At 39.9% G+C, this 27,238-nt stretch overlaps 1 protein-coding gene across 1 annotated transcript in view; it reads right to left on the bottom strand.

Moving 5' to 3' along the window:
- Nucleotides 1-1,924: 1,924 nt before the first annotated feature.
- Nucleotides 1,925-27,238, bottom strand: part of LOC143272064 (uncharacterized) — a 41,699-nt gene continuing 16,385 nt past the window's right edge. Inside the window, exons 9-21 of the mRNA XM_076565657.1 lie at nucleotides 26,359-26,425; nucleotides 24,667-24,753; nucleotides 22,189-22,274; nucleotides 20,124-20,190; nucleotides 18,419-18,505; nucleotides 15,934-16,019; nucleotides 13,875-13,941; nucleotides 12,172-12,258; nucleotides 9,696-9,781; nucleotides 7,634-7,700; nucleotides 5,931-6,017; nucleotides 3,440-3,525; nucleotides 1,925-2,104 (exon numbers count right to left, since the gene is read on the bottom strand). Coding sequence (XP_076421772.1) covers nucleotides 2,095-2,104; nucleotides 3,440-3,525; nucleotides 5,931-6,017; nucleotides 7,634-7,700; nucleotides 9,696-9,781; nucleotides 12,172-12,258; nucleotides 13,875-13,941; nucleotides 15,934-16,019; nucleotides 18,419-18,505; nucleotides 20,124-20,190; nucleotides 22,189-22,274; nucleotides 24,667-24,753; nucleotides 26,359-26,425 — 970 coding nt within the window. The 3' untranslated portion in view covers nucleotides 1,925-2,094. The remainder of the gene's footprint in view (nucleotides 2,105-3,439; nucleotides 3,526-5,930; nucleotides 6,018-7,633; nucleotides 7,701-9,695; nucleotides 9,782-12,171; nucleotides 12,259-13,874; nucleotides 13,942-15,933; nucleotides 16,020-18,418; nucleotides 18,506-20,123; nucleotides 20,191-22,188; nucleotides 22,275-24,666; nucleotides 24,754-26,358; nucleotides 26,426-27,238) is intronic.

Genomic DNA, 27,238 nt, shown 5'->3' with positions numbered 1-27,238 from the left:
AGTGACTGTGAGCCCTACTGTGTACTCAAACTGACTATTGAACCCACTTTTTATAGAACAATGCATCAAATACCATTACTGTCCTTGGACTTCCCACATAATCAATTTTTACAACCTAAACTAATACATAACTGTAATCTTGTTATATTCTCTTCTATGCCCCCATCCAGAACAATGCATGTGTATCATTTGCAGAAAATAGCAAACATAGAAGTTGAAAACACTCTTCTTCAATGAATATCCACCAAAACTGTTGAACACAGTAGCATTGCTGGGTAAACAATGGAGTTTATAATACTGTTTGTTGTCTGGGTGAGTTGGGGTCAGTTGAAGTTATTGGCTTAATTTCTTGTAAGACTCCACGAATGATTTCTGTAAAGTATCCCACTCCTTCCCCATGTGATTCTTCCTGAGAAGTCAATAAAAGAGAGCACAACAAAAGGGACAGACACTCACATTCACACAGGGACAGCCGCAGGGACAGACAGACACTGACAGACATAGGGACAGGCACAGACTCTGTTAAAAAACAGAGACAGGGACAGACAGACTTCTTCAGACAGGCACAGACTCAGAGTCATGTACCAGACAGATGAGGGAAGACAGGGAGCATGAAGTAGAAAATCCAAACCTGGACTCATTTTTGGTTGAAGGACTCCAAGTGGAAGTGCGTGTCTTTCTTTCCTTAACACAGCACTGATGCACTATTGTAATCTGAGTTAATGGCTGATGCGTTGAGTCCATACAGCAGGCTCTCTATTGTTGTTTTGTTCAAACTACATGGCATCAAGCTGCCTTCTAAATACTCAGGCTTATACCTGTCCATTAGGGCAACTATCATCCCTCATCAGAGACATTTATTTATGCAGTGGGCTGTGGTGAATGCGCAGACTCACACCTGGCCAAACTTTAGAGAATGCAAAACTATGAAGTGCTCAGACCTCAACAGGATGTCTGAGTCACACACTCCAAGGATCAGGGACTACTTTGGAAGAGGGAGGCAGAGGTTGTAGATGATTTCTGTGCAAGGGTGTCCAGGACACTATGATCTTCATACAGTGAGGGGCTCATAAGGCCCCTCCCCTCAGTGAGGGACTTTGTGCAGTGAATGTATGCTGGGGGATGGGATGTCATCAAATTAAAGGAAAAGGAAATGCAGGTATGCAACCACACTTGAACTCTATGGATGTTAAGGACAATATGGCACTTTGGGGGGTGTTTTTACTTGTGTTTGAGCAGTTTGAATATGTAAACCTCAACAAGGCTGGTTTGTGACTTGGAAAATCCATTAAGATTCATTGATACCTGTTATGTCCAAAGAAAACTCCAGTTCCCAAAATTCTAAGGGCAGCCCCAACCTGGACTTTAGGAGGATTTCTGGAAGGTAGCTAGAAGCCAACATTCCTCAAAAACTTGTGAAGCTCTACCGAAAGATGTCATTTCTCTTATGACTGGCAGTAGAGAAAATGGCTGCCTGTGGTACGTATTACCATAATGAGGCACATGCTAGCCTCCAGGCTCCTTCAGCGTCACAAGTACTTGTTATGCATTTCAAAGTCTATGCTAGTGTCCTAGGTCCTCTTCCCTCCTCCCCTCCCCTAAACTCCCTCTAGATCACATGCATCCCTTCTCACAGCTTCTCAGTGTCTTTGTGTCTCTGTCTCCTCCTATCTCCATGTTCCTCTCCTTCTCTCTCTCTGTCTCCTCCTCTGTTTCTTTCTCTCTCTCTTCCTCTCTGATCTGTTTCTGTCTATCATTAGCCAGGTCCAGTTAGCTGACTATGTACAACCATCTTCTTCTGCTTTGGACATTCCAGATGACTCTGTCTGTTCTATCTCTGTATCTATAATAAAATCCTCCCCCTTAAACACATAACTGAGAGGTCAGGTGATCAGTTTGTACAATACCAAGAAACAGCTTAAAATATTTGCATAATGCATTTTAATGGGAAATATTACAAACACTTACAGAATTCAATATATACTGTGTCACCTTTCAGATAAATATTTAAATTTACAATTTCTATTTTTTATGAAATCTTCCTGACAGATTGATACTTGATGTGTTCTTCTTTTAAAGAATTAATGTTCTGCTTCAGCAGCAACTACAAAGAAAAGCAAGAATTATCAGTTGCATAAAGAACAACCCTGGTGACATGGTCAGGATCAGCAGGAGCAGTGGCATCATCAGTAGAATCTTATATAGTGACATTAGTATCATTGTGTTGGAGAAGGTGTGAGAATGTAGAGCCTTATTTTGTTGGTTTTATTCTCAAATGTGGCTTCTTTTGGAGTGTTTGTTTCCAAGAAGATGCCCTCCTCATAAGTCACAGTGTATGGAAACAAAAATAGAAACTAATATTTAACAGTTATATTTCTCTGCTTAGCCATTCAGAAAACACAAGATTCACATTAGGAGTGAAAGTAATTCCCTCATTCTAGAATAGGAGACAACCATGAACCTACCAACTTTACTTGGGCAGTTTTATTGGACTAAACGGTTATTTTTTTTTATTTTATTTTTTTTCAACTGTTATTTTTATGTGATGTATTTTCAATATTATTGGAAAAAAAGAATCATTTTTTTTCTGGTGCTAGGAAATGCCTAAAAGTTCATTATAAAGCATGAAATTTATTAATCATATATACTAGTGCCAAAGATTATGAGATTTCGAGTCCAAAAATCTTCAAATATTTTAAACAATTTCTGTGGTCTAACTTACATTTCTCATTCTTTTAGTTGCTGGGAGCTCTTTGGAACACTCGGTGAATTTGGTTGAGGGGCCCCCAGCTGGAACAGACCCTCTGAATAGGTGAGACAGTTGATTGGCTTGATGAGTTTGGGAGGCAACAAGGCAGTGGGACCAAGTACTGTGCTCATTGCATGAGCAAAAAACCTTGAGTCTTAGTTCTTTATACTCATTGTGGATAACCGTTCCAAACCATGACTGCTGTTTCAGGAGTGTGGGTGCACAGATTCACATCTGACCAACACAGCATTGAGACATTTCAGACAGAATCCACTCCCCATCAAAAAAAGAAAAGAAGTAGCGGGGGGGGGGTGGAGGAATAGTGTCTGATAATAGCATTTAACCTTCACTAAAAAATACTAAAATGATCACAGATTTCACTGTGATAAATTAAGTTGAAACTTTTCAAAGTAAACAACATTAATGTGGTTTCCCTAACTAGTAGAAAATCACCAATCAAATCAGATTTCGAATGATGAACTGTTGTTTCTAAATGGGAAGCTGAGCCCTGACACACACTGTTCTCTTGTTTTGGTTTGTTTTGTCTTGGTTGGAACAGTCCCTTTGCCAGCTCAGGCTATGTGCCTCTGAGTTGAAGCCAATCTTCCTCCTCTCATTTTAGTATTCCTTACTTAAAGAATTGTCACTCTCAAGAACAGGACTAAGATTGTAAAAAGCAGGACACATTACCTATTTGACTCAACCTGGTCCTCCATTGAAAACTGGGCCATCTCTTGTTTTCCTTTAGAAGCCATTTTAATTGCTGTCAACCCACACTGTAAAGAAAAAAATTACACTTTATATATCAACATGCTTCTCAACTGAAAATTTATCAGAGAATCTGTAAAGAATCAGTCACAAAGGACAGATTGTCCTTCATCCCTTGCTGCAAGTTCACACACACACACAGCTGGACCCTTCCTTTGGACACACCATTGCCCTGTCCAACATTGCCTGTGAGCACCCCTCCTCTCCAGAACTCTCCACAAACACTCACTGGTTCCAAGCTTCTTAGCTCCATGGAGATGTGACTCTATTGCCCCAACCCCATTATGTGGCATCTAGGTTTGGTGTGCCTTTGTTCGGTAAGAGAGCTCAAGTGGCCTCTCTGGAGCAGTTTGTTAACCTATTTTTCCAAACTATGTCTTCCCTAAACTGTGAATTATTATCTCCCAACCTGAACAGCATTTCCTATACACATAGAAAATTTGAACAAATTAAATAAAAAATGTCTTCTTGGTATGTCTTCTTCAATGATCAATTTCCAAACTTGCCTGTGTGCCAGTGACCTTTCTCATTTTCCACTCCAGCCTTATCTCTGAGAATCAAGCCCCATCAGTAACTTCGTAATTGCAACAGACTTCTGTTTATTCTACAGATATTTATCTTTAAAACTAATTCATTTTTATTGTGTATGTATGGGAATTGTGTGGGGGTCTTTTTCCTTGGTTTAATTTTAAAATTAAGTCCAATTCTGAAACCAAGTAGGCTGTGTACTGTGTTACTTTTAACTATGTATAAAAATATAAAAAACATATTTGGAGAAAAATGTTTCACTCTGAACAGATTCATTGAGACTGCTTGATCTTTGGCATGTGATGGGTGGACCTGAGTGTCATTGCTGGGTATATACTGGGGATGTCGTTGAATGCTGTTTACCTTGGTTTTTGCTTCAATATCTGCATTGTAGTCAAGCGGTTTGCTGTCAATTCTTGTGTTTCCTGGGATGATCCCTCGTCACTATTCTTGCAAGGAGAATGCACTGCTGACACTCGAGTATGTGAGTGTGTGTGTTTGTGTACGTGTGTGTGTGTGTGTGTGTGTGTGTGTGTGTGTGTGTGTGTATGAATACTAAAATATTTACAGTGAATGTATAAATCAGAGGGCTAGTGAGAGGGCTAAGGTGATAAAGGCACTTGCCAGGATGACTGACAATTGGAATTTGATCCCTGAGACTGAAATGGTGAGAGGAGAGAACTGACTGCTATAAATTATCCTTTGACCTCCACACTTCTGCTATGGCACACAGGTTTCTTGCCTTCCCTCATCCACCAAATAACTCAGGACCAGGGTGTCCTCGAATTGACAAAGACCAGCTTGCCTCTGCTTCATGAGTGCAGGGATTAAAGGTGGGCATCACCATGCCCAGCCTGCTATTGATGTTCTTCCTGCCTATATGTTCTCTGGGTTTCAATGTGTCAAACTGGCAGGCTGATGAGGACTGTTGTCTAGGGAGTAGCAGACATGTTGATGCTGGCTACTTATAACAACTTATGATATCTTGGCTTACACTCTCATCATCTGCATTACAATCATATTCATTCTGGGGTCTGGAAAGATGGCTCAGTAGTATAAACACTTATTGCTTTTGTTTCATTCTTATAAAACCCTTGTTACTCTTGCAGAGGGCCTGGGTTTGATTCACAGCACCCACTTCTTGTCTGACAACCATGCAGAACTGCAATTCCCGGGGATCAAATGCCCTCTTGGATGTCTGTGGGCAGCACACACACACAAGGTGCACAGAGAGAATGTATGCAAAACTTTAAAACACATAAAATAAATCAATTTAAAATATACAGGTATGTTGGGTACATTCATGTTGACATGAGCTACCCGAGTCTCCATTATTTATACTCTTCATTTCTATGAGATCTTCTCTCGGTGTTGCAAGTTGCTCAACTTTTGATTTTTTTTCTCCATAGTCTAATTTACTATCACTTCCCCGTTAAAACAGTGATTTTCAACCTGTGGGTCAGACCCATTTGGTAATCATAGGACTCTTATTCACAGAGGTCACCTAAGACCTTCTGAAAATACAGATATTGACCTTATGAGACATAACCTTAGCAAAATTACACTTATGAAGTAGCAACGAAAATAATTTTATGGTGACGGTCACCACAACATGAAGAACTGCATGAAATGGTCACAGCATTAGGAAGGGTGAGAACTACTGTCTTAGAAGGTCATTAGGTTGGGTGTTCCCAGAAGTGAGGGTAGAAAGGACGTGAAGGACATGTTCCAGGCTGGGTTCTTCTTCTCTGACACTATTTGCAATAATGTAGACATAGGAACACAGAAGCATCATTCCTCTCACAAGCAAATATGTTAGTTTTCAAATTAGTGGGAATTACCACTAAGTATTTTTTTTTTTTATTTTAAAGCTATCAGTTATTACCTCTCCCAGAGAAAGGAGGTTGACTTCAGTTTTAAACTTCTTTAATGCCCAGGTCTTGCTATCATCAGAAAGATGTTTTTCTGTTTTCTGCAATGGAAAGGTAGAGGATTAACTTTCTTGGTTTGGGTCTGAAATTAATTCTTTTGTTTTGGAGTGCACAATTGTGAAACTACTTTATTCCTTAGCAGGTACTGAAAATTGAAACATGGAAAGTAGAAACTCTCACTGAAAAGTGAAATATCTTCAAATATGCTCATGTATTTACAAATTACTACAACCTCATCAAGAACTAAAAGGTAGCCGGGCGGTCGTGGCTCACGCCTTTATTCCCAGCACTCGGGAGACAGAGCCAGTCCGATATCTGTGAGTTCGAGGTCAGCCTGGGCTACCAAGTGAGTTCCGGGTCAGCCTGGGCTACCAAGTGAGTTGCAGGAAAGGTGATAAGCTACACAGAGAAACCCTGTCTCAGAAAAACCAAGAAGAAAAAGAAAAAAAAATAAAACCAAAAACCAAAACGTAATTATGCTAGCCTAGAGTAAGAGAAATCATGAGCTGAGAAACTTGGTCTTGCCCTGTTGCTGAGATTAAACTGAATTCCCTTGGTTTTAGAGTTTCTGATCTTATATGACATGATTATTAATTTTAATTTGGCCTCTTCCCTCAGTGTTTCTCTATCATGGTGGGGAGGCAAAAGTACATGTTATTTTCCATTTAGAAATAAACTCTGATGTAATTACTAGTGTCTTCCATATCATAGTACCTATGAAACTGCTTTTGTCCATTGATTGACATTCAAAAGCCATAAATATGCAACTTCTGATTCACACAAACCCTCACTCTAGTGCTCCTGGTACAAGCAAACAAGTTTCCTAACCTCCAGCAGCTCAAGGTGATGATGTCGCTTTAATATGAATAGATAAGTATCTAATTACAACCCTCCAGTATTTTAAATGTTTGCATGTGGCACAAAGAATGTAAGGTTATGTTATTTTAAAACACAGAACAAAAAATCCGGAAGTTAGAGTGGTACTATATGGTAATTGAATCTTCCCTTCTACAACTGCTGGTAAGTGGGGCAAGGATTCCTATTATGTAACTAGGGGAAGTTGTCAACATACTCGTAGGGATTCAAATAGAAAACATGCTGTAATCTCTTCATAATGAAAAGTTTTGATGAGCCAATTACACGTGGCTAAATTTGCACTATTTCCTGCTAGTGTCAATACAGAAGCAAAGAGAGAAAGAGAGGAGAGGCTCTCATATGTGATCCTGAAGTAGGAGTGTCCATGGGAAGATAGAAGCTACCTGCCTTTATGCCAAAGGTAAAAGCACCTGGACGATTCCTAGATCACTGAAACAACTGGACCCATTAAAATGTATGCAGGTGTGTTACCACAGTCGTGTTTTCAAATCACTCTAAGGTGTATTTATTTCTGCACAACATCCTTGGTCAAACATGAAACATCTAATCCGTGAGGACTGACCTTTGTCTTCTTATCACTGTCTTTCCAGTCCATTCCTTTATTGGCTCACCACTCCCTACAAGGACTTATTGCTCACTTACAGTTGATCAAGTGATGGTTCACACCAACAAAATATTTTTCTCTGGCCATATTTTCATACAAAACTGAGGTAGGTAGACTACTACTGCTGCATTTTAACAACATTCATAAGAAAATGAATTTCACAAAGGATCACTTTACCATAGGGAGAGATGGAGTTCCATTATCCTCTGGGACAGGTGTGAGAGCATCACGTTTTTCAGAGAGCCTTTAGGATAAAAACATGCAATAATGGGTGGATTTGGTCCTTTGACCGACTCTGTTGAAAGATTGGTTACCTGCATATTAAGCAGCAATTTTGCATTACGTATTTCAACATAAATTTTGTGTTGCTTTTGTGAATTTCAACTTAACTCAATCTATAAAACATTCAGTGAAGACTCACTCTTAGTTCTATTTAAAAATCAAAATCAAAACAGTCAGTGGCCTGGTAGAGGCCTCAGTCAATAAGAGTGCTTGATGCCCACACATAACAAACTGAGTTTGAATGATCATCAACCGCATAAAAAGCTGGGCATGGACACATGCACTTGTAACCCAGTCTTTGGGTGGAAGAGACAGGGTATCATTTGGGCTTGTTGGCTGCTAGAGCTGCTCCAGGTTCAGTCAGAGACCTTATGTCAAGTGGGTAAGTGAGAGAATGACACAAGAAACCAATATCCTCCTCTTCTCTTCATGTCGCACACAGACATAGGCAAACCAGGCAACACACATCTATGCACACTAGAGACAGGATGGTGGTTTTTGCACACACTTTGTTCTGATGGTTGCAGTAACTAACTGATGGCTTTGTGGTTGTGTGCTCTAGCACTGAATGCTCCTATTTCATTCTTTTCCCTCTACCTCTAAAGTACCACGGCCTCTTTTCTGTCAAGAAACTTTTAGGCATTTCATTGAGTCTAATCATCTCTCCCAGGATAGTTTGGTAGAAAATAAAATACACTCTATCTCTAAGCAACAAGCTGCCAACAATCTCAGAAGTCACTCCTTTTTTGGTGCTTTGAAGCTGCTTTTTCCACCACCCCCAACCCCACACAGACAGGCACACAGGGACAAGGAAGTGGGGTTCTTCTACATCCTTTGTTCTATTTGATGCAGTAGGTATATTTTATAGTTGTATATGTACATGAACAGTTCCTTTATTACTCCTGGTTCATCCCTCCTGTCCTGATCCTATAGCACAAATTCCCTTCTCTGTTCTCTGTTATCTAAGAGATAGACTTGGTGCAACAGGAGAGCAACCCTTGCCTTTACTCTCACAAGCCAACATATGGTTGACAGGTTATAGGTGGCCTTGTATTTGTTGTTGTTGTTACCTGTTTGCTAGTAGAAGCCAGACCATCACCAAATGTTGCCTTGGACTGTTAAGTAACAGCCTGTTCTAAAACTCATGGGAGGGGAGCACAGTCTCTCTGTCTCCTGTCCTTCCTGGCTATGTCTAAGCTCTAGGTGCCTGGGGTTTGTAGTTGGAGAACTCTGATGCAATAGCTGTGTTTTTCTTGCTTCCATGTTGCGCTTCACCCAGTTGAGTGAACCTTCTCTACAGAACCATGTCTGAAGCCTACTGCTGATGGGATCCCCAGCAGAGCCAAAAACTTTGAGTCATAGTTGTTTATACTCATTGTGGATAACTGTGCCTAACCATGACTGATGTTTCAGGAGTGTGGGTGCACAGATTCACATCTGACCAACACAGCATTGAGATATTTCAGACAGAATCCACTCCCCCGCAAAAAGAAAAGAAGTAGCGATTAAAAAAAAAGAATAGTGTCTGGTAATAGCATTTAACCTTCACTAAAAAATACTAAAATGATCACAGATTTCACTGTGATAAATTAAGTTGAAACTTTTCAAAGTAAACAACATTAATGTGGTTTCCCTAACTAGTAGAAAATCACCAATCAAATCAGATTTCGAATGATGAACTGTTGTTTTTAAATGGGAGCTGAGCCCTACGCACACTGTTCTCTTGTTTTGTTTTGTTTGTTTTGTTTTGTTTTGTTTTGTTTTGTTTTGTTTTGTTTTGTTTTGTTTTGTTTTGTTTTGTTTTGTTTTGTCTTGGTTGGAACAGTCCCTTTGCCAGCTCAGGCTATGTGCCTCTGAGTTGAAGCCAATCTTCCTCCTCTCATTTTAGTATTCCTTACTTAAAGAATTGTCACTCTCAAGAACAGGACTAAGACTGTAAAAAAACAGGACACATTACCTATTTGACTCAACCTGGTCCTCCATTGAAAACTGGGCCATCTCTTGTTTTCCTTTAGAAGCCATTTTAATTGCTGTCAACCCACACTGTAAAGAAAAAAATTACACTTTATATATCAACATGCTTCTCAACTGAAAATTTATCAGAGAATCTGTAAAGAATCAGTCACAAAGGACAGATTTTCCTTCATCCCTTGCTGCAAGTTCACACACACACAGCTGGACCCTTCCTTTGGACACACCATTGCCCTGTCCAACATTGCCTGTGAGCACCCCTCCTCTCCAGAACTCTCCACAAACACTCACTGGTTCCAAGCTTCTTAGCTCCATGGAGATGTGACTCTATTGCCCCAACCCCATTATGTGGCATCTAGGTTTGGTGTGCCTTTGTTCGGTAAGAGAGCTCAAGTGGCCTCTCTGGAGCAGTTTGTTAACCTATTTTTCCAAACTATGTCTTCCCTAAACTGTGAATTATTATCTCCCAACCTGAACAGCATTTCCTATACACATAGAAAATTTGAACAAATTAAATAAAAAATGTCTTCTTGGTATGTCTTCTTCAATGATCAATTTCCAAACTTGCCTGTGTGCCAGTGACCTTTCTCATTTTCCACTCCAGCCTTATCTCTGAGAATCAAGCCCCATCAGTAACTTCGTAATTGCAACAGACTTCTGTTTATTCTACAGATATTTATCTTTAAAACTAATTCATTTTTATTGTGTATGTATGGGAATTTTGGGGGGGTCTTTTTCCTTGGTTTAATTTTAAAATTAAGCCCAATTCTGAAACCAAGTAGGCTGTGTGCTGTGTTACTTTTAACTATGTATAAAAATATAAAAAACATATTTGGAGAAAAATGTTTCACTCTGAACAGATTCATTGAGACTGCTTGATCTTTGGCATGTGATGGGTGGACCTGAGTGTCATTGCTGGGTATATACTGGGGATGTCGTTGAATGCTGTTTACCTTAGTTTTTGCTTCAATATCTGCATTGTAGTCAAGCAGTTTGCTGTCAATTCTTGTGTTTCCTGGGATGATCCCTCGTCACTATTCTTGCAAGGAGAATGCACTGCTGACACTCGAGTATGTGTGAGTGTGTGTGTTTGTGTACGTGTGTGTGTGTGTGTGTGTGTGTGTGTATGAATACTAAAATATTTACAGTGAATGTATAAATCAGAGGGCCAGTGAGAGGGCTAAGGTGATAAAGGCACTTGCCAGGATGACTGACAATTGGAATTTGATCCCTGAGACTGAAATGGTGAGAGGAGAGAACTGACTGCTATAAATTATCCTTTGACCTCCACACTTCTGCTATGGCACACAGGTTTCTTGCCTTCCCTCATCCACCAAATAACTCAGGACCAGGGTGTCCTCGAATTGACAAAGACCAGCTTGCCTCTGCTTCATGAGTGCAGGGATTAAAGGTGGGCATCACCATGCCCAGCCTGCTATTGATGTTCTTCCTGCCTATATGTTCTCTGGGTTTCAATGTGTCAAACTGGCAGGCTGATGAGGACTGTTGTCTAGGGAGTAGCAGACATGTTGATGCTGGCTACTTATAACAACTTATGATATCTTGGCTTACACTCTCATCATCTGCATTACAATCATATTCATTCTGGGGTCTGGAAAGATGGCTCAGTAGTATAAACACTTATTGCTTTTGTTTCATTCTTGTAAAACCCTTGTTACTCTTGCAGAGGGCCTGGGTTTGATTCACAGCACCCACTTCTTGTCTGACAACCATGCAGAACTGCAATTCCCGGGGATCAAATGCCCTCTTGGATGTCTGTGGGCAGCACACACACACAAGGTGCACAGAGAGAATGTATGCAAAACTTTAAAACACATAAAATAAATCAATTTAAAATATACAGGTATGTTGGGTACATTCATGTTGACATGAGCTACCCGAGTCTCCATTATTTATACTCTTCATTTCTATGAGATCTTCTCTCGGTGTTGCAAGTTGCTCAACTTTTGATTTTTTTTCTCCATAGTCTAATTTACTATCACTTCCCCGTTAAAACAGTGATTTTCAACCTGTGGGTCAGACCCATTTGGTAATCATAGGACTCTTATTCACAGAGGTCACCTAAGACCTTCTGAAAATACAGATATTGACCTTATGAGACATAACCTTAGCAAAATTACACTTATGAAGTAGCAACGAAAATAATTTTATGGTGACGGTCACCACAACATGAAGAACTGCATGAAATGGTCACAGCATTAGGAAGGGTGAGAACTACTGTCTTAGAAGGTCATTAGGTTGGGTGTTCCCAGAAGTGAGGGTAGAAAGGACGTGAAGGACATGTTCCAGGCTGGGTTCTTCTTCTCTGACACTATTTGCAATAATGTAGACATAGGAACACAGAAGCATCATTCCTCTCACAAGCAAATATGTTAGTTTTCAAATTAGTGGGAATTACCACTAAGTATTTTTTTTTTTATTTTAAAGCTATCAGTTATTACCTCTCCCAGAGAAAGGAGGTTGACTTCAGTTTTAAACTTCTTTAATGCCCAGGTCTTGCTATCATCAGAAAGATGTTTTTCTGTTTTCTGCAATGGAAAGGTAGAGGATTAACTTTCTTGGTTTGGGTCTGAAATTAATTCTTTTGTTTTGGAGTGCACAATTGTGAAACTACTTTATTCCTTAGCAGGTACTGAAAATTGAAACATGGAAAGTAGAAACTCTCACTGAAAAGTGAAATATCTTCAAATATGCTCATGTATTTACAAATTACTACAACCTCATCAAGAACTAAAAGGTAGCCGGGCGGTCGTGGCTCACGCCTTTATTCCCAGCACTCGGGAGACAGAGCCAGTCCGATATCTGTGAGTTCGAGGTCAGCCTGGGCTACCAAGTGAGTTCCGGGTCAGCCTGGGCTACCAAGTGAGTTGCAGGAAAGGTGATAAGCTACACAGAGAAACCCTGTCTCAGAAAAACCAAGAAGAAAAAGAAAAAGAAATAAAACCAAAAACCAAAACGTAATTATGCTAGCCTAGAGTAAGAGAAATCATGAGCTGAGAAACTTGGTCTTGCCCTGTTGCTGAGATTAAACTGAATTCCCTTGGTTTTAGAGTTTCTGATCTTATATGACATGATTATTAATTTTAATTTGGCCTCTTCCCTCAGTGTTTCTCTATCATGGTGGGGAGGCAAAAGTACATGTTATTTTCCATTTAGAAATAAACTCTGATGTAATTACTAGTGTCTTCCATATCATAGTACCTATGAAACTGCTTTTGTCCATTGATTGACATTCAAAAGCCATAAATATGCAACTTCTGATTCACACAAACCCTCACTCTAGTGCTCCTGGTACAAGCAAACAAGTTTCCTAACCTCCAGCAGCTCAAGGTGATGATGTCGCTTTAATATGAATAGATAAGTATCTAATTACAACCCTCCAGTATTTTAAATGTTTGCATGTGGCACAAAGAATGTAAGGTTATGTTATTTTAAAACACAGAACAAAAAATCCGGAAGTTAGAGTGGTACTATATGGTAATTGAATCTTCCCTTCTACAACTGCTGGTAAGTGGGGCAAGGATTCCTATTATGTAACTAGGGGAAGTTGTCAACATACTCGTAGGGATTCAAATAGAAAACATGCTGTAATCTCTTCATAATGAAAAGTTTTGATGAGCCAATTACACGTGGCTAAATTTGCACTATTTCCTGCTAGTGTCAATACAGAAGCAAAGAGAGAAAGAGAGGAGAGGCTCTCATATGTGATCCTGAAGTAGGAGTGTCCATGGGAAGATAGAAGCTACCTGCCTTTATGCCAAAGGTAAAAGCACCTGGACGATTCCTAGATCACTGAAACAACTGGACCCATTAAAATGTATGCAGGTGTGTTACCACAGTCGTGTTTTCAAATCACTCTAAGGTGTATTTATTTCTGCACAACATCCTTGGTCAAACATGAAACATCTAATCCGTGAGGACTGACCTTTGTCTTCTTATCACTGTCTTTCCAGTCCATTCCTTTATTGGCTCACCACTCCCTACAAGGACTTATTGCTCACTTACAGTTGATCAAGTGATGGTTCACACCAACAAAATATTTTTCTCTGGCCATATTTTCATACAAAACTGAGGTAGGTAGACTACTACTGCTGCATTTTAACAACATTCATAAGAAAATGAATTTCACAAAGGATCACTTTACCATAGGGAGAGATGGAGTTCCATTATCCTCTGGGACAGGTGTGAGAGCATCACGTTTTTCAGAGAGCCTTTAGGATAAAAACATGCAATAATGGGTGGATTTGGTCCTTTGACCGACTCTGTTGAAAGATTGGTTACCTGCATATTAAGCAGCAATTTTGCATTACGTATTTCAACATAAATTTTGTGTTGCTTTTGTGAATTTCAACTTAACTCAATCTATAAAACATTCAGTGAAGACTCACTCTTAGTTCTATTTAAAAATCAAAATCAAAACAGTCAGTGGCCTGGTAGAGGCCTCAGTCAATAAGAGTGCTTGATGCCCACACATAACAAACTGAGTTTGAATGATCATCAACCGCATAAAAAGCTGGGCATGGACACATGCACTTGTAACCCAGTCTTTGGGTGGAAGAGACAGGGTATCATTTGGGCTTGTTGGCTGCTAGAGCTGCTCCAGGTTCAGTCAGAGACCTTATGTCAAGTGGGTAAGTGAGAGAATGACACAAGAAACCAATATCCTCCTCTTCTCTTCATGTCGCACACAGACATAGGCAAACCAGGCAACACACATCTATGCACACTAGAGACAGGATGGTGGTTTTTGCACACACTTTGTTCTGATGGTTGCAGTAACTAACTGATGGCTTTGTGGTTGTGTGCTCTAGCACTGAATGCTCCTATTTCATTCTTTTCCCTCTACCTCTAAAGTACCACGGCCTCTTTTCTGTCAAGAAACTTTTAGGCATTTCATTGAGTCTAATCATCTCTCCCAGGATAGTTTGGTAGAAAATGAAATACACTCTATCTCTAAGCAACAAGCTGCCAACAATCTCAGAAGTCACTCCTTTTTTGGTGCTTTGAAGCTGCTTTTTCCACCACCCCCAACCCCACACAGACAGGCACACAGGGACAAGGAAGTGGGGTTCTTCTACATCCTTTGTTCTATTTGATGCAGTAGGTATATTTTATAGTTGTATATGTACATGAACAGTTCCTTTATTACTCCTGGTTCATCCCTCCTGTCCTGATCCTATAGCACAAATTCCCTTCTCTGTTCTCTGTTATCTAAGAGATAGACTTGGTGCAACAGGAGAGCAACCCTTGCCTTTACTCTCACAAGCCAACATATGGTTGACAGGTTATAGGTGGCCTTGTATTTGTTGTTGTTGTTACCTGTTTGCTAGTAGAAGCCAGACCATCACCAAATGTTGCCTTGGACTGTTAAGTAACAGCCTGTTCTAAAACTCATGGGAGGGGAGCACAGTCTCTCTGTCTCCTGTCCTTCCTGGCTATGTCTAAGCTCTAGGTGCCTGGGGTTTGTAGTTGGAGAACTCTGATGCAATAGCTGTGTTTTTCTTGCTTCCATGTTGCGCTTCACCCAGTTGAGTGAACCTTCTCTACAGAACCATGTCTGAAGCCTACTGCTGATGGGATCCCCAGCAGAGCCAAAAACTTTGAGTCATAGTTGTTTATACTCATTGTGGATAACTGTGCCTAACCATGACTGATGTTTCAGGAGTGTGGGTGCACAGATTCACATCTGACCAACACAGCATTGAGATATTTCAGACAGAATCCACTCCCCCGCAAAAAGAAAAGAAGTAGCGATTAAAAAAAAAAGAATAGTGTCTGGTAATAGCATTTAACCTTCACTAAAAAATACTAAAATGATCACAGATTTCACTGTGATAAATTAAGTTGAAACTTTTCAAAGTAAACAACATTAATGTGGTTTCCCTAACTAGTAGAAAATCACCAATCAAATCAGATTTCGAATGATGAACTGTTGTTTTTAAATGGGAGCTGAGCCCTACGCACACTGTTCTCTTGTTTTGTTTTGTTTGTTTTGTTTTGTTTTGTTTTGTTTTGTTTTGTTTTGTTTTGTTTTTGTTTTGTTTTGTTTTGTTTTGTCTTGGTTGGAACAGTCCCTTTGCCAGCTCAGGCTATGTGCCTCTGAGTTGAAGCCAATCTTCCTCCTCTCATTTTAGTATTCCTTACTTAAAGAATTGTCACTCTCAAGAACAGGACTAAGACTGTAAAAAAACAGGACACATTACCTATTTGACTCAACCTGGTCCTCCATTGAAAACTGGGCCATCTCTTGTTTTCCTTTAGAAGCCATTTTAATTGCTGTCAACCCACACTGTAAAGAAAAAAATTACACTTTATATATCAACATGCTTCTCAACTGAAAATTTATCAGAGAATCTGTAAAGAATCAGTCACAAAGGACAGATTGTCCTTCATCCCTTGCTGCAAGTTCACACACACACAGCTGGACCCTTCCTTTGGACACACCATTGCCCTGTCCAACATTGCCTGTGAGCACCCCTCCTCTCCAGAACTCTCCACAAACACTCACTGGTTCCAAGCTTCTTAGCTCCATGGAGATGTGACTCTATTGCCCCAACCCCATTATGTGGCATCTAGGTTTGGTGTTCCTTTGTTCGGTAAGAGAGCTCAAGTGGCCTCTCTGGAGCAGTTTGTTAACCTATTTTTCCAAACTATGTCTTCCCTAAACTGTGAATTATCTCCCAACCTGAACAGCATTTCCTATACACATAGAAAATTTGAACAAATTAAATAAAAAATGTCTTCTTGGTATGTCTTCTTCAATGATCAATTTCCAAACTTGCCTGTGTGCCAGTGACCTTTCTCATTTTCCACTCCAGCCTTATCTCTGAGAATCAAGCCCCATCAGTAACTTCGTAATTGCAACAGACTTCTGTTTATTCTACAGATATTTATCTTTAAAACTAATTCATTTTTATTGTGTATGTATGGGAATTTTGGGGGGGTCTTTTTCCTTGGTTTAATTTTAAAATTAAGCCCAATTCTGAAACCAAGTAGGCTGTGTGCTGTGTTACTTTTAACTATGTATAAAAATATAAAAAACATATTTGGAGAAAAATGTTTCACTCTGAACAGATTCATTGAGACTGCTTGATCTTTGGCATGTGATGGGTGGACCTGAGTGTCATTGCTGGGTATATACTGGGGATGTCGTTGAATGCTGTTTACCTTAGTTTTTGCTTCAATATATGCATTGTAGTCAAGCAGTTTGCTGTCAATTCTTGTGTTTCCTGGGATGATCCCTCGTCACTATTCTTGCAAGGAGAATGCACTGCTGACACTCGAGTATGTGTGAGTGTGTGTGTTTGTGTACGTGTGTGTGTGTGTGTGTGTGTGTGTGTGTGTGTGTGTATGAATACTAAAATATTTACAGTGAATGTATAAATCAGAGGGCCAGTGAGAGGGCTAAGGTGATAAAGGCACTTGCCAGGATGACTGACAATTGGAATTTGATCCCTGAGACTGAAATGGTGAGAGGAGAGAACTGACTGCTATAAATTATCCTTTGACCTCCACACTTCTGCTATGGCACACAGGTTTCTTGCCTTCCCTCATCCACCAAATAACTCAGGACCAGGGTGTCCTCGAATTGACAAAGACCAGCTTGCCTCTGCTTCATGAGTGCAGGGATTAAAGGTGGGCATCACCATGCCCAGCCTGCTATTGATGTTCTTCCTGCCTATATGTTCTCTGGGTTTCAATGTGTCAAACTGGCAGGCTGATGAGGACTGTTGTCTAGGGAGTAGCAGACATGTTGGTGCTGGCTACTTATAACAACTTATGATATCTTGGCTTACACTCTCATCATCTGCATTACAATCATATTCATTCTGGGGTCTGGAAAGATGGCTCAGTAGTATAAACACTTATTGCTTTTGTTTCATTCTTGTAAAACCCTTGTTACTCTTGCAGAGGGCCTGGGTTTGATTCACAGCACCCACTTCTTGTCTGACAACCATGCAGAACTGCAATTCCCGGGGATCAAATGCCCTCTTGGATGTCTGTGGGCAGCACACACACACAAGGTGCACAGAGAGAATGTATGCAAAACTTTAAAACACATAAAATAAATCAATTTAAAATATACAGGTATGTTGGGTACATTCATGTTGACATGAGCTACCCGAGTCTCCATTATTTATACTCTTCATTTCTATGAGATCTTCTCTCGGTGTTGCAAGTTGCTCAACTTTTGATTTTTTTTCTCCATAGTCTAATTTACTATCACTTCCCCGTTAAAACAGTGATTTTCAACCTGTGGGTCAGACCCATTTGGTAATCATAGGACTCTTATTCACAGAGGTCACCTAAGACCTTCTGAAAATACAGATATTGACCTTATGAGACATAACCTTAGCAAAATTACACTTATGAAGTAGCAACGAAAATAATTTTATGGTGACGGTCACCACAACATGAAGAACTGCATGAAATGGTCACAGCATTAGGAAGGGTGAGAACTACTGTCTTAGAAGGTCATTAGGTTGGGTGTTCCCAGAAGTGAGGGTAGAAAGGACGTGAAGGACATGTTCCAGGCTGGGTTCTTCTTCTCTGACACTATTTGCAATAATGTAGACATAGGAACACAGAAGCATCATTCCTCTCACAAGCAAATATGTTAGTTTTCAAATTAGTGGGAATTACCACTAAGTATTTTTTTTTTTTTATTTTAAAGCTATCAGTTATTACCTCTCCCAGAGAAAGGAGGTTGACTTCAGTTTTAAACTTCTTTAATGCCCAGGTCTTGCTATCATCAGAAAGATGTTTTTCTGTTTTCTGCAATGGAAAGGTAGAGGATTAACTTTCTTGGTTTGGGTCTGAAATTAATTCTTTTGTTTTGGAGTGCACAATTGTGAAACTACTTTATTCCTTAGCAGGTACTGAAAATTGAAACATGGAAAGTAGAAACTCTCACTGAAAAGTGAAATATCTTCAAATATGCTCATGTATTTACAAATTACTACAACCTCATCAAGAACTAAAAGGTAGCCGGGCGGTCGTGGCTCACGCCTTTATTCCCAGCACTCGGGAGACAGAGCCAGTCCGATATCTGTGAGTTCGAGGTCAGCCTGGGCTACCAAGTGAGTTCCGGGTCAGCCTGGGCTACCAAGTGAGTTCCAGGAAAGGTGATAAGCTACACAGAGAAACCCTGTCTCAGAAAAACCAAGAAGAAAAAGAAAAAAAAAAATAAAACCAAAAACCAAAACGTAATTATGCTAGCCTAGAGTAAGAGAAATCATGAGCTGAGAAACTTGGTCTTGCCCTGTTGCTGAGATTAAACTGAATTCCCTTGGTTTTAGAGTTTCTGATCTTATATGACATGATTATTAATTTTAATTTGGCCTCTTCCCTCAGTGTTTCTCTATCATGGTGGGGAGGCAAAAGTACATATTATTTTCCATTTAGAAATAAACTCTGATGTAATTACTAGTGTCTTCCATATCATAGTACCTATGAAACTGCTTTTGTCCATTGATTGACATTCAAAAGCCATAAATATGCAACTTCTGATTCACACAAACCCTCACTCTAGTGCTCCTGGTACAAGCAAACAAGTTTCCTAACCTCCAGCAGCTCAAGGTGATGATGTCGCTTTAATATGAATAGATAAGTATCTAATTACAACCCTCCAGTATTTTAAATGTTTGCATGTGGCACAAAGAATGTAAGGTTATGTTATTTTAAAACACAGAACAAAAAATCCGGAAGTTAGAGTGGTACTATATGGTAATTGAATCTTCCCTTCTACAACTGCTGGTAAGTGGGGCAAGGATTCCTATTATGTAACTAGGGGAAGTTGTCAACATACTGGTAGGGATTCAAATAGAAAACATGCTGTAATCTCTTCATAATGAAAAGTTTTGATGAGCCAATTACACGTGGCTAAATTTGCACTATTTCCTGCTAGTGTCAATACAGAAGCAAAGAGAGAAAGAGAGGAGAGGCTCTCATATGTGATCCTGAAGTAGGAGTGTCCATGGGAAGATAGAAGCTACCTGCCTTTATGCCAAAGGTAAAAGCACCTGGACGATTCCTAGATCACTGAAACAACTGGACCCATTAAAATGTATGCAGGTGTGTTACCACAGTCGTGTTTTCAAATCACTCTAAGGTGTATTTATTTCTGCACAACATCCTTGGTCAAACATGAAACATCTAATCCGTGAGGACTGACCTTTGTCTTCTTATCACTGTCTTTCCAGTCCATTCCTTTATTGGCTCACCACTCCCTACAAGGACTTATTGCTCACTTACAGTTGATCAAGTGATGGTTCACACCAACAAAATATTTTTCTCTGGCCATATTTTCATACAAAACTGAGGTAGGTAGACTACTACTGCTGCATTTTAACAACATTCATAAGAAAATGAATTTCACAAAGGATCACTTTACCATAGGGAGAGATGGAGTTCCATTATCCTCTGGGACAGGTGTGAGAGCATCACGTTTTTCAGAGAGCCTTTAGGATAAAAACATGCAATAATGGGTGGATTTGGTCCTTTGACCGACTCTGTTGAAAGATTGGTTACCTGCATATTAAGCAGCAATTTTGCATTACGTATTTCAACATAAATTTTGTGTTGCTTTTGTGAATTTCAACTTAACTCAATCTATAAAACATTCAGTGAAGACTCACTCTTAGTTCTATTTAAAAATCAAAATCAAAACAGTCAGTGGCCTGGTAGAGGCCTCAGTCAATAAGAGTGCTTGATGCCCACACATAACAAACTGAGTTTGAATGATCATCAACCGCATAAAAAGCTGGGCATGGACACATGCACTTGTAACCCAGTCTTTGGGTGGAAGAGACAGGGTATCATTTGGGCTTGTTGGCTGCTAGAGCTGCTCCAGGTTCAGTCAGAGACCTCATGTCAAGTGGGTAAGTGAGAGAATGACACAAGAAACCAATATCCTCCTCTTCTCTTCATGTCGCACACAGACATAGGCAAACCAGGCAACACACATCTATGCACACTAGAGACAGGATGGTGGTTTTTGCACACACTTTGTTCTGATGGTTGCAGTAACTAACTGATGGCTTTGTGGTTGTGTGCTCTAGCACTGAATGCTCCTATTTCATTCTTTTCCCTCTACCTCTAAAGTACCACGGCCTCTTTTCTGTCAAGAAACTTTTAGGCATTTCATTGAGTCTAATCATCTCTCCCAGGATAGTTTGGTAGAAAATGAAATACACTCTATCTCTAAGCAACAAGCTGCCAACAATCTCAGAAGTCACTCCTTTTTTTGGTGCTTTGAAGCTGCTTTTTCCACCACCGCCACCCCCACACAGACAGGCACACAGGGACAAGGAAGTGGGGTTCTTCTACATCCTTTGTTCTATTTGATGCAGTAGGTATATTTTATAGTTGTATATGTACATGAACAGTTCCTTTATTACTCCTGGTTCATCCCTCCTGTCCTGATCCTATAGCACAAATTCCCTTCTCTGTTCTCTGTTATCTAAGAGATAGACTTGGTGCAACAGGAGAGCAACCCTTGCCTTTACTCTCACAAGCCAACATATGGCTGACAGGTTATAGGTGGCCTTGTATTTGTTGTTGTTGTTACCTGTTTGCTAGTAGAAGCCAGACCATCACCAAATGTTGCCTTGGACTGTTAAGTAACAGCCTGTTCTAAAACTCATGGGAGGGGAGCACAGTCTCTCTGTCTCCTGTCCTTCCTGGCTATGTCTAAGCTCTAGGTGCCTGGGGTTTGTAGTTGGAGAACTCTGATGCAATAGCTGTGTTTTTCTTGCTTCCATGTTGCGCTTCACCCAGTTGAGTGAACCTTCTCTACAGAACCATGTCTGAAGCCTACTGCTGATGGGATCCCCAGCAGAGCCAAAAACTTTGAGTCATAGTTGTTTATACTCATTGTGGATAACTGTGCCTAACCATGACTGATGTTTCAGGAGTGTGGGTGCACAGATTCACATCTGACCAACACAGCATTGAGACATTTCAGACAGAATCCACTCCCCCGCAAAAAGAAAAGAAGTAGCGATTAAAAAAAAAAGAATAGTGTCTGGTAATAGCATTTAACCTTCACTAAAAAATACCAAAATGATCACAGATTTCACTGTGATAAATTAAGTTGAAACTTTTCAAAGTAAACAACATTAATGTGGTTTCCCTAACTAGTAGAAAATCACCAATCAAATCAGATTTCGAATGATGAACTGTTGTTTTTAAATGGGAGCTGAGCCCTACGCACACTGTTCTCTTGTTTTGTTTTGTTTTGTTTTGTTTTGTTTTGTTTTGTTTTGTTTTGTTTTGTTTTGTTTTGTTTTTGTTTTGTTTTGTTTTGTTTTGTCTTGGTTGGAACAGTCCCTTTGCCAGCTCAGGCTATGTGCCTCTGAGTTGAAGCCAATCTTCCTCCTCTCATTTTAGTATTCCTTACTTAAAGAATTGTCACTCTCAAGAACAGGACTAAGATTGTAAAAAACAGGACACATTACCTATTTGACTCAACCTGGTCCTCCATTGAAAACTGGGCCATCTCTTGTTTTCCTTTAGAAGCCATTTTAATTGCTGTCAACCCACACTGTAAAGAAAAAAATTACACTTTATATATCAACATGCTTCTCAACTGAAAATTTATCAGAGAATCTGTAAAGAATCAGTCACAAAGGACAGATTGTCCTTCATCCCTTGCTGCAAGTTCACACACACACAGCTGGACCCTTCCTTTGGACACACCATTGCCCTGTCCAACATTGCCTGTGAGCACCCCTCCTCTCCAGAACTCTCCACAAACACTCACTGGTTCCAAGCTTCTTAGCTCCATGGAGATGTGACTCAATTGCCCCAACCCCATTATGTGGCATCTAGGTTTGGTGTGCCTTTGTTCGGTAAGAGAGCTCAAGTGGCCTCTCTGGAGCAGTTTGTTAACCTATTTTTCCAAACTATGTCTTCCCTAAACTGTGAATTATTATCTCCCAACCTGAGCAGCATTTCCTATACACATAGAAAATTTGAACAAATTAAATAAAAAATGTCTTCTTGGTATGTCTTCTTCAATGATCAATTTCCAAACTTGCCTGTGTGCCAGTGACCTTTCTCATTTTCCACTCCAGCCTTATCTCTGAGAATCAAGCCCCATCAGTAACTTCGTAATTGCAACAGACTTCTGTTTATTCTACAGATATTTATCTTTAAAACTAATTCATTTTTATTGTGTATGTATGGGAATGGTGGGGGGGCCTTTTTCCTTGGTTTAATTTTAAAATTAAGCCCAATTCTGAAACCAAGTAGGCTGTGTGCTGTGTTACTTTTAACTATGTATAAAAATATAAAAAACATATTTGGAGAAAAATGTTTCACTCTGAACAGATTCATTGAGACTGCTTGATCTTTGGCATGTGATGGGTGGACCTGAGTGTCATTGCTGGGTATATACTGGGGATGTCGTTGAATGCTGTTTACCTTGGTTTTTGCTTCAATATATGCATTGTAGTCAAGCGGTTTGCTGTCAATTCTTGTGTTTCCTGGGATGATCCCTCGTCACTATTCTTGCAAGGAGAATGCACTGCTGACACTCGAGTATGTGTGAGTGTGTGTGTTTGTGTACGTGTGTGTGTGTGTGTGTGTGTGTGTTTGTATGAATACTAAAATATTTACAGTGAATGTATAAATCAGAGGGCCAGTGAGAGGGCTAAGGTGATAAAGGCACTTGCCAGGATGACTGACAATTGGAATTTGATCCCTGAGACTGAAATGGTGAGAGGAGAGAACTGACTGCTATAAATTATCCTTTGACCTCCACACTTCTGCTATGGCACACAGGTTTCTTGCCTTCCCTCATCCACCAAATAACTCAGGACCAGGGTGTCCTCGAATTGACAAAGACCAGCTTGCCTCTGCTTCATGAGTGCAGGGATTAAAGGTGGGCATCACCATGCCCAGCCTGCTATTGATGTTCTTCCTGCCTATATGTTCTCTGGGTTTCAATGTGTCAAACTGGCAGGCTGATGAGGACTGTTGTCTAGGGAGTAGCAGACATGTTGATGCTGGCTACTTATAACAACTTATGATATCTTGGCTTACACTCTCATCATCTGCATTACAATCACATTCATTCTGGGGTCTGGAAAGATGGCTCAGTAGTATAAACACTTATTGCTTTTGTTTCATTCTTGTAAAACCCTTGTTACTCTTGCAGAGGGCCTGGGTTTGATTCACAGCACCCACTTCTTGTCTGACAACCATGCAGAACTGCAATTCCCCGGGATCAAATGCCCTCTTGGATGTCTGTGGGCAGCACACACACACAAGGTGCACAGAGAGAATGTATGCAAAACTTTAAAACACATAAAATAAATCAATTTAAAATATACAGGTATGTTGGGTACATTCATGTTGACATGAGCTACCCGAGTCTCCATTATTTATACTCTTCATTTCTATGAGATCTTCTCTTGGTGTTGCAAGATGCTCAACTTTTGATTTTTTTCTCCATAGTCTAATTTACTATCACTTACCCCTTAAAACAGTGATTTTCAACCTGTGGGTCAGACCCATTTGGTAATCATAGGACTCTTATTCACAGAGGTCACCTAAGACCTTCTGAAAATACAGATATTGACCTTATGAGACATAACCTTAGCAAAATTACACTTATGAAGTAGCAACGAAAATAATTTTATGGTGAGGGTCACCACAACATGAGGAACTGCATCAAATGGTCACAGCATTAGAAAGGCTGAGAACTGTAGCCTTTGAAGGTCATTAGTTCGGGTGTTCCCAGAAGTGAGGGTATAAAGGTGGTGAAGGACATGTTCCAGGCTGGGTTCTTCTTCTCTGACACTATTTGCAATAATGTAGACATAGGAACACAGAAGCATCATTCCTCTCACAAGCAAATATGTTAGTTTTCAAATTAGTGGGAATTACCACTAAGTATTTTTTTTTTTTATTTTAAAGCTCTCAGTTATTACCTCTCCCAGAGAAAGGAGGTTGACTTCAGTTTTAAACTTCTTTAATGCCCAGGTCTTGCTATCATCAGAAAGATGTTTTTCTGTTTTCTGCAATGGAAAGGTAGAGGATTAACTTTCTTGGTTTGGGTCTGAAATTAATTCTTTTGTTTTGGAGTGCACAATTTTGAAACTACTTTATTCCTTAGCAGGTACCTAAAATTGAAACATGGAAAGTAGAAACTCTCACTGAAAAGTGAAATATCTTCAAATATGCTCATGTATTTACAAATTACTACAACCTCATCAAGAACTAAAAGGTAGCCGGGCAGTCGTGGCTCACGCCTTTATTCCCAGCACTGGGGAGACAGAGCCAGTCCGATGATATCTGTGAGTTCGAGGTCAGCCTGGGCTACCAAGTGAGTTCCGGGTCAGCCTGGGCTACCAAGTGAGTTCCAGGAAAGGTGATAAGCTACACAGAGAAACCCTGTCTCAGAAAAACCAAGAAGAAAAAGAAAAAAAAAACCAAAACGTAATTATGCTAGCCTAGAGTAAGAGAAAATCATGAACTGAGAAACTTGGTCTTGCCCTGTTGCTGAGATTAAACTGAATTCCCTTGGTTTTAGAGTTTCTGATCTTATATGACATGATTATTAATTTTAATTTGGCCTCTTCCCTCAGTGTTTCTCTATCATGGTGGGGAGGCAAAAGTACATGTTATTTTCCATTTAGAAATAAACTCTGATGTAATTACTAGTGTCTTCCATATCATAGTACCTAGGAAACTGCTTTTGTCCATTGATTGACATTCAAAAGCCATAAATATGCAACTTCTGATTCACACAAACCCTCACTCTAGTGCTCCTGGTACAAGCAAACAAGTTTCCTAACCTCCAGCAGCTCAAGGTGATGATGTCGCTTTAATATGAATAGATAAGTATCTAATTACAACCCTCCAGTATTTTAAATGTTTGCATGTGGCACAAAGAATGTACGGTTATGTTGTTTTAAAACACAGAACAAAAAATCCGGAAGTTAGAGTGGTACTATATGGTAATTGAATCTTCCCTTCTACAACGCTGGTAAGTGGGGCAAGGATTCCTATTATGTAACTAGGGGAAGTTGTCAACATACTCGTAGGGATTCAAATAGAAAACATGCTGTAATCTCTTCATAATGAAAAGTTTTGATGAGCCAATTACACGTGGCTAAATTTGCACTATTTCCTGCTAGTGTCAATACAGAAGCAAAGAGAGAAAGAGAGGAGAGGCTCTCATATGTGATCCTGAAGTAGGAGTGTCCAAGGGAAGATAGAAGCTACCTGCCTTTATGCCAAAGGTAAAAGCACCTGGATGATTCCTAGATCACTGAAACAACTGGACCCATTAAAATGTATGCAGGTGTGTTACCACAGTCGTGTTTTCAAATCACTCTAAGGTGTATTTATTTCTGCACAACATCCTTGGTCAAACATGAAACATCTAATCCGTGAGGACTGACCTTTGTCTTCTTATCACTGTCTTTCCAGTCCATTCCTTTATGGGGTCACCACTCCCTACAAGGACTTATTGCTCACTTACAATTGATCAAGTGATGGTTCACACCAACAAAATATTTTTCTCTGGCCAAATTTTCATACAAAACTGAGGCAGGTAGACTTCTGCTGCATTTTAACAACATTCATAAGAAAATGAATTTCACAAAGGATCACTTTACCATAGGAAGGGATGGAGTTCCATTATCCTCTGGGACAGGTGTGAGAGCATCACATTTTTCAGGGAGCCTTTAGGATAAAAACATGCAATAATGGGTGGATTTGGTCCTTTGACCGACTCTGTTGAAAGATTGGTTACCTGCATATTAAGCAACATTTTTGCATTACGTATTTCAACATACACCCGAATTTTACAGTTTTGTGTTGCTTTTGTGAATTTCAACTTAACTCAATCTATAAAACATTCAGTGAAGACTCACTCTTAGTTCTATTTAAAAATCAAAATCAAAACTGTCAGTGGCCTGGTAGAGGCCTCAGTCAATAAGAGTGCTTGATGCCCACACATAACAAACTGAGTTTGAATGATCATCAACCGCATAAAAAGCTGGGCATGGACACATGCACTTGTAACCCATTCTGTGGGTGGAAGAGACAGGGTATCATTTGGGCTTGTTGGCTGCTAGAGCTGCTCCAGGTTCAGTCAGAGACCTTATGTCAAGTGGGTAAGTGAGAGAATGACACAAGAAACCAATATCCTCCTCTTCTCTTCATGTCTTCACACAGACATATGCAAAATGTACAACATACAATACACACACACACACACACACACACACACACACACACACACACACACATCTAGAAACACTAGAGGGAGGACGGTGGTTTTTCCACACACGTTTTTCTGATGATTGCAGTAACTGATGACTTTCTTGTTGCTCAAAGCACTTAAAGCTCTTATTTCATTCTTCTTCTTCTACCCCTAAAGCACCATGGCCCCTTCTCTGTCAAGAAAATTTTTAGGCATTTTAGGAATATCATTGTGTGTCATGCTCTCTCCCAAGAAATTGGTTTGGTAGAATGTGAAGTATACTCTATCTT

Source organism: Peromyscus maniculatus, chromosome 1, assembly GCF_049852395.1.
Source record: "Peromyscus maniculatus bairdii isolate BWxNUB_F1_BW_parent chromosome 1, HU_Pman_BW_mat_3.1, whole genome shotgun sequence".
Lineage (NCBI taxonomy): Eukaryota > Metazoa > Chordata > Mammalia > Rodentia > Cricetidae > Peromyscus > Peromyscus maniculatus.
Note: the sequence above shows the minus strand (reverse complement) of the source record. Positions and strands in the feature narration are given on the sequence as shown.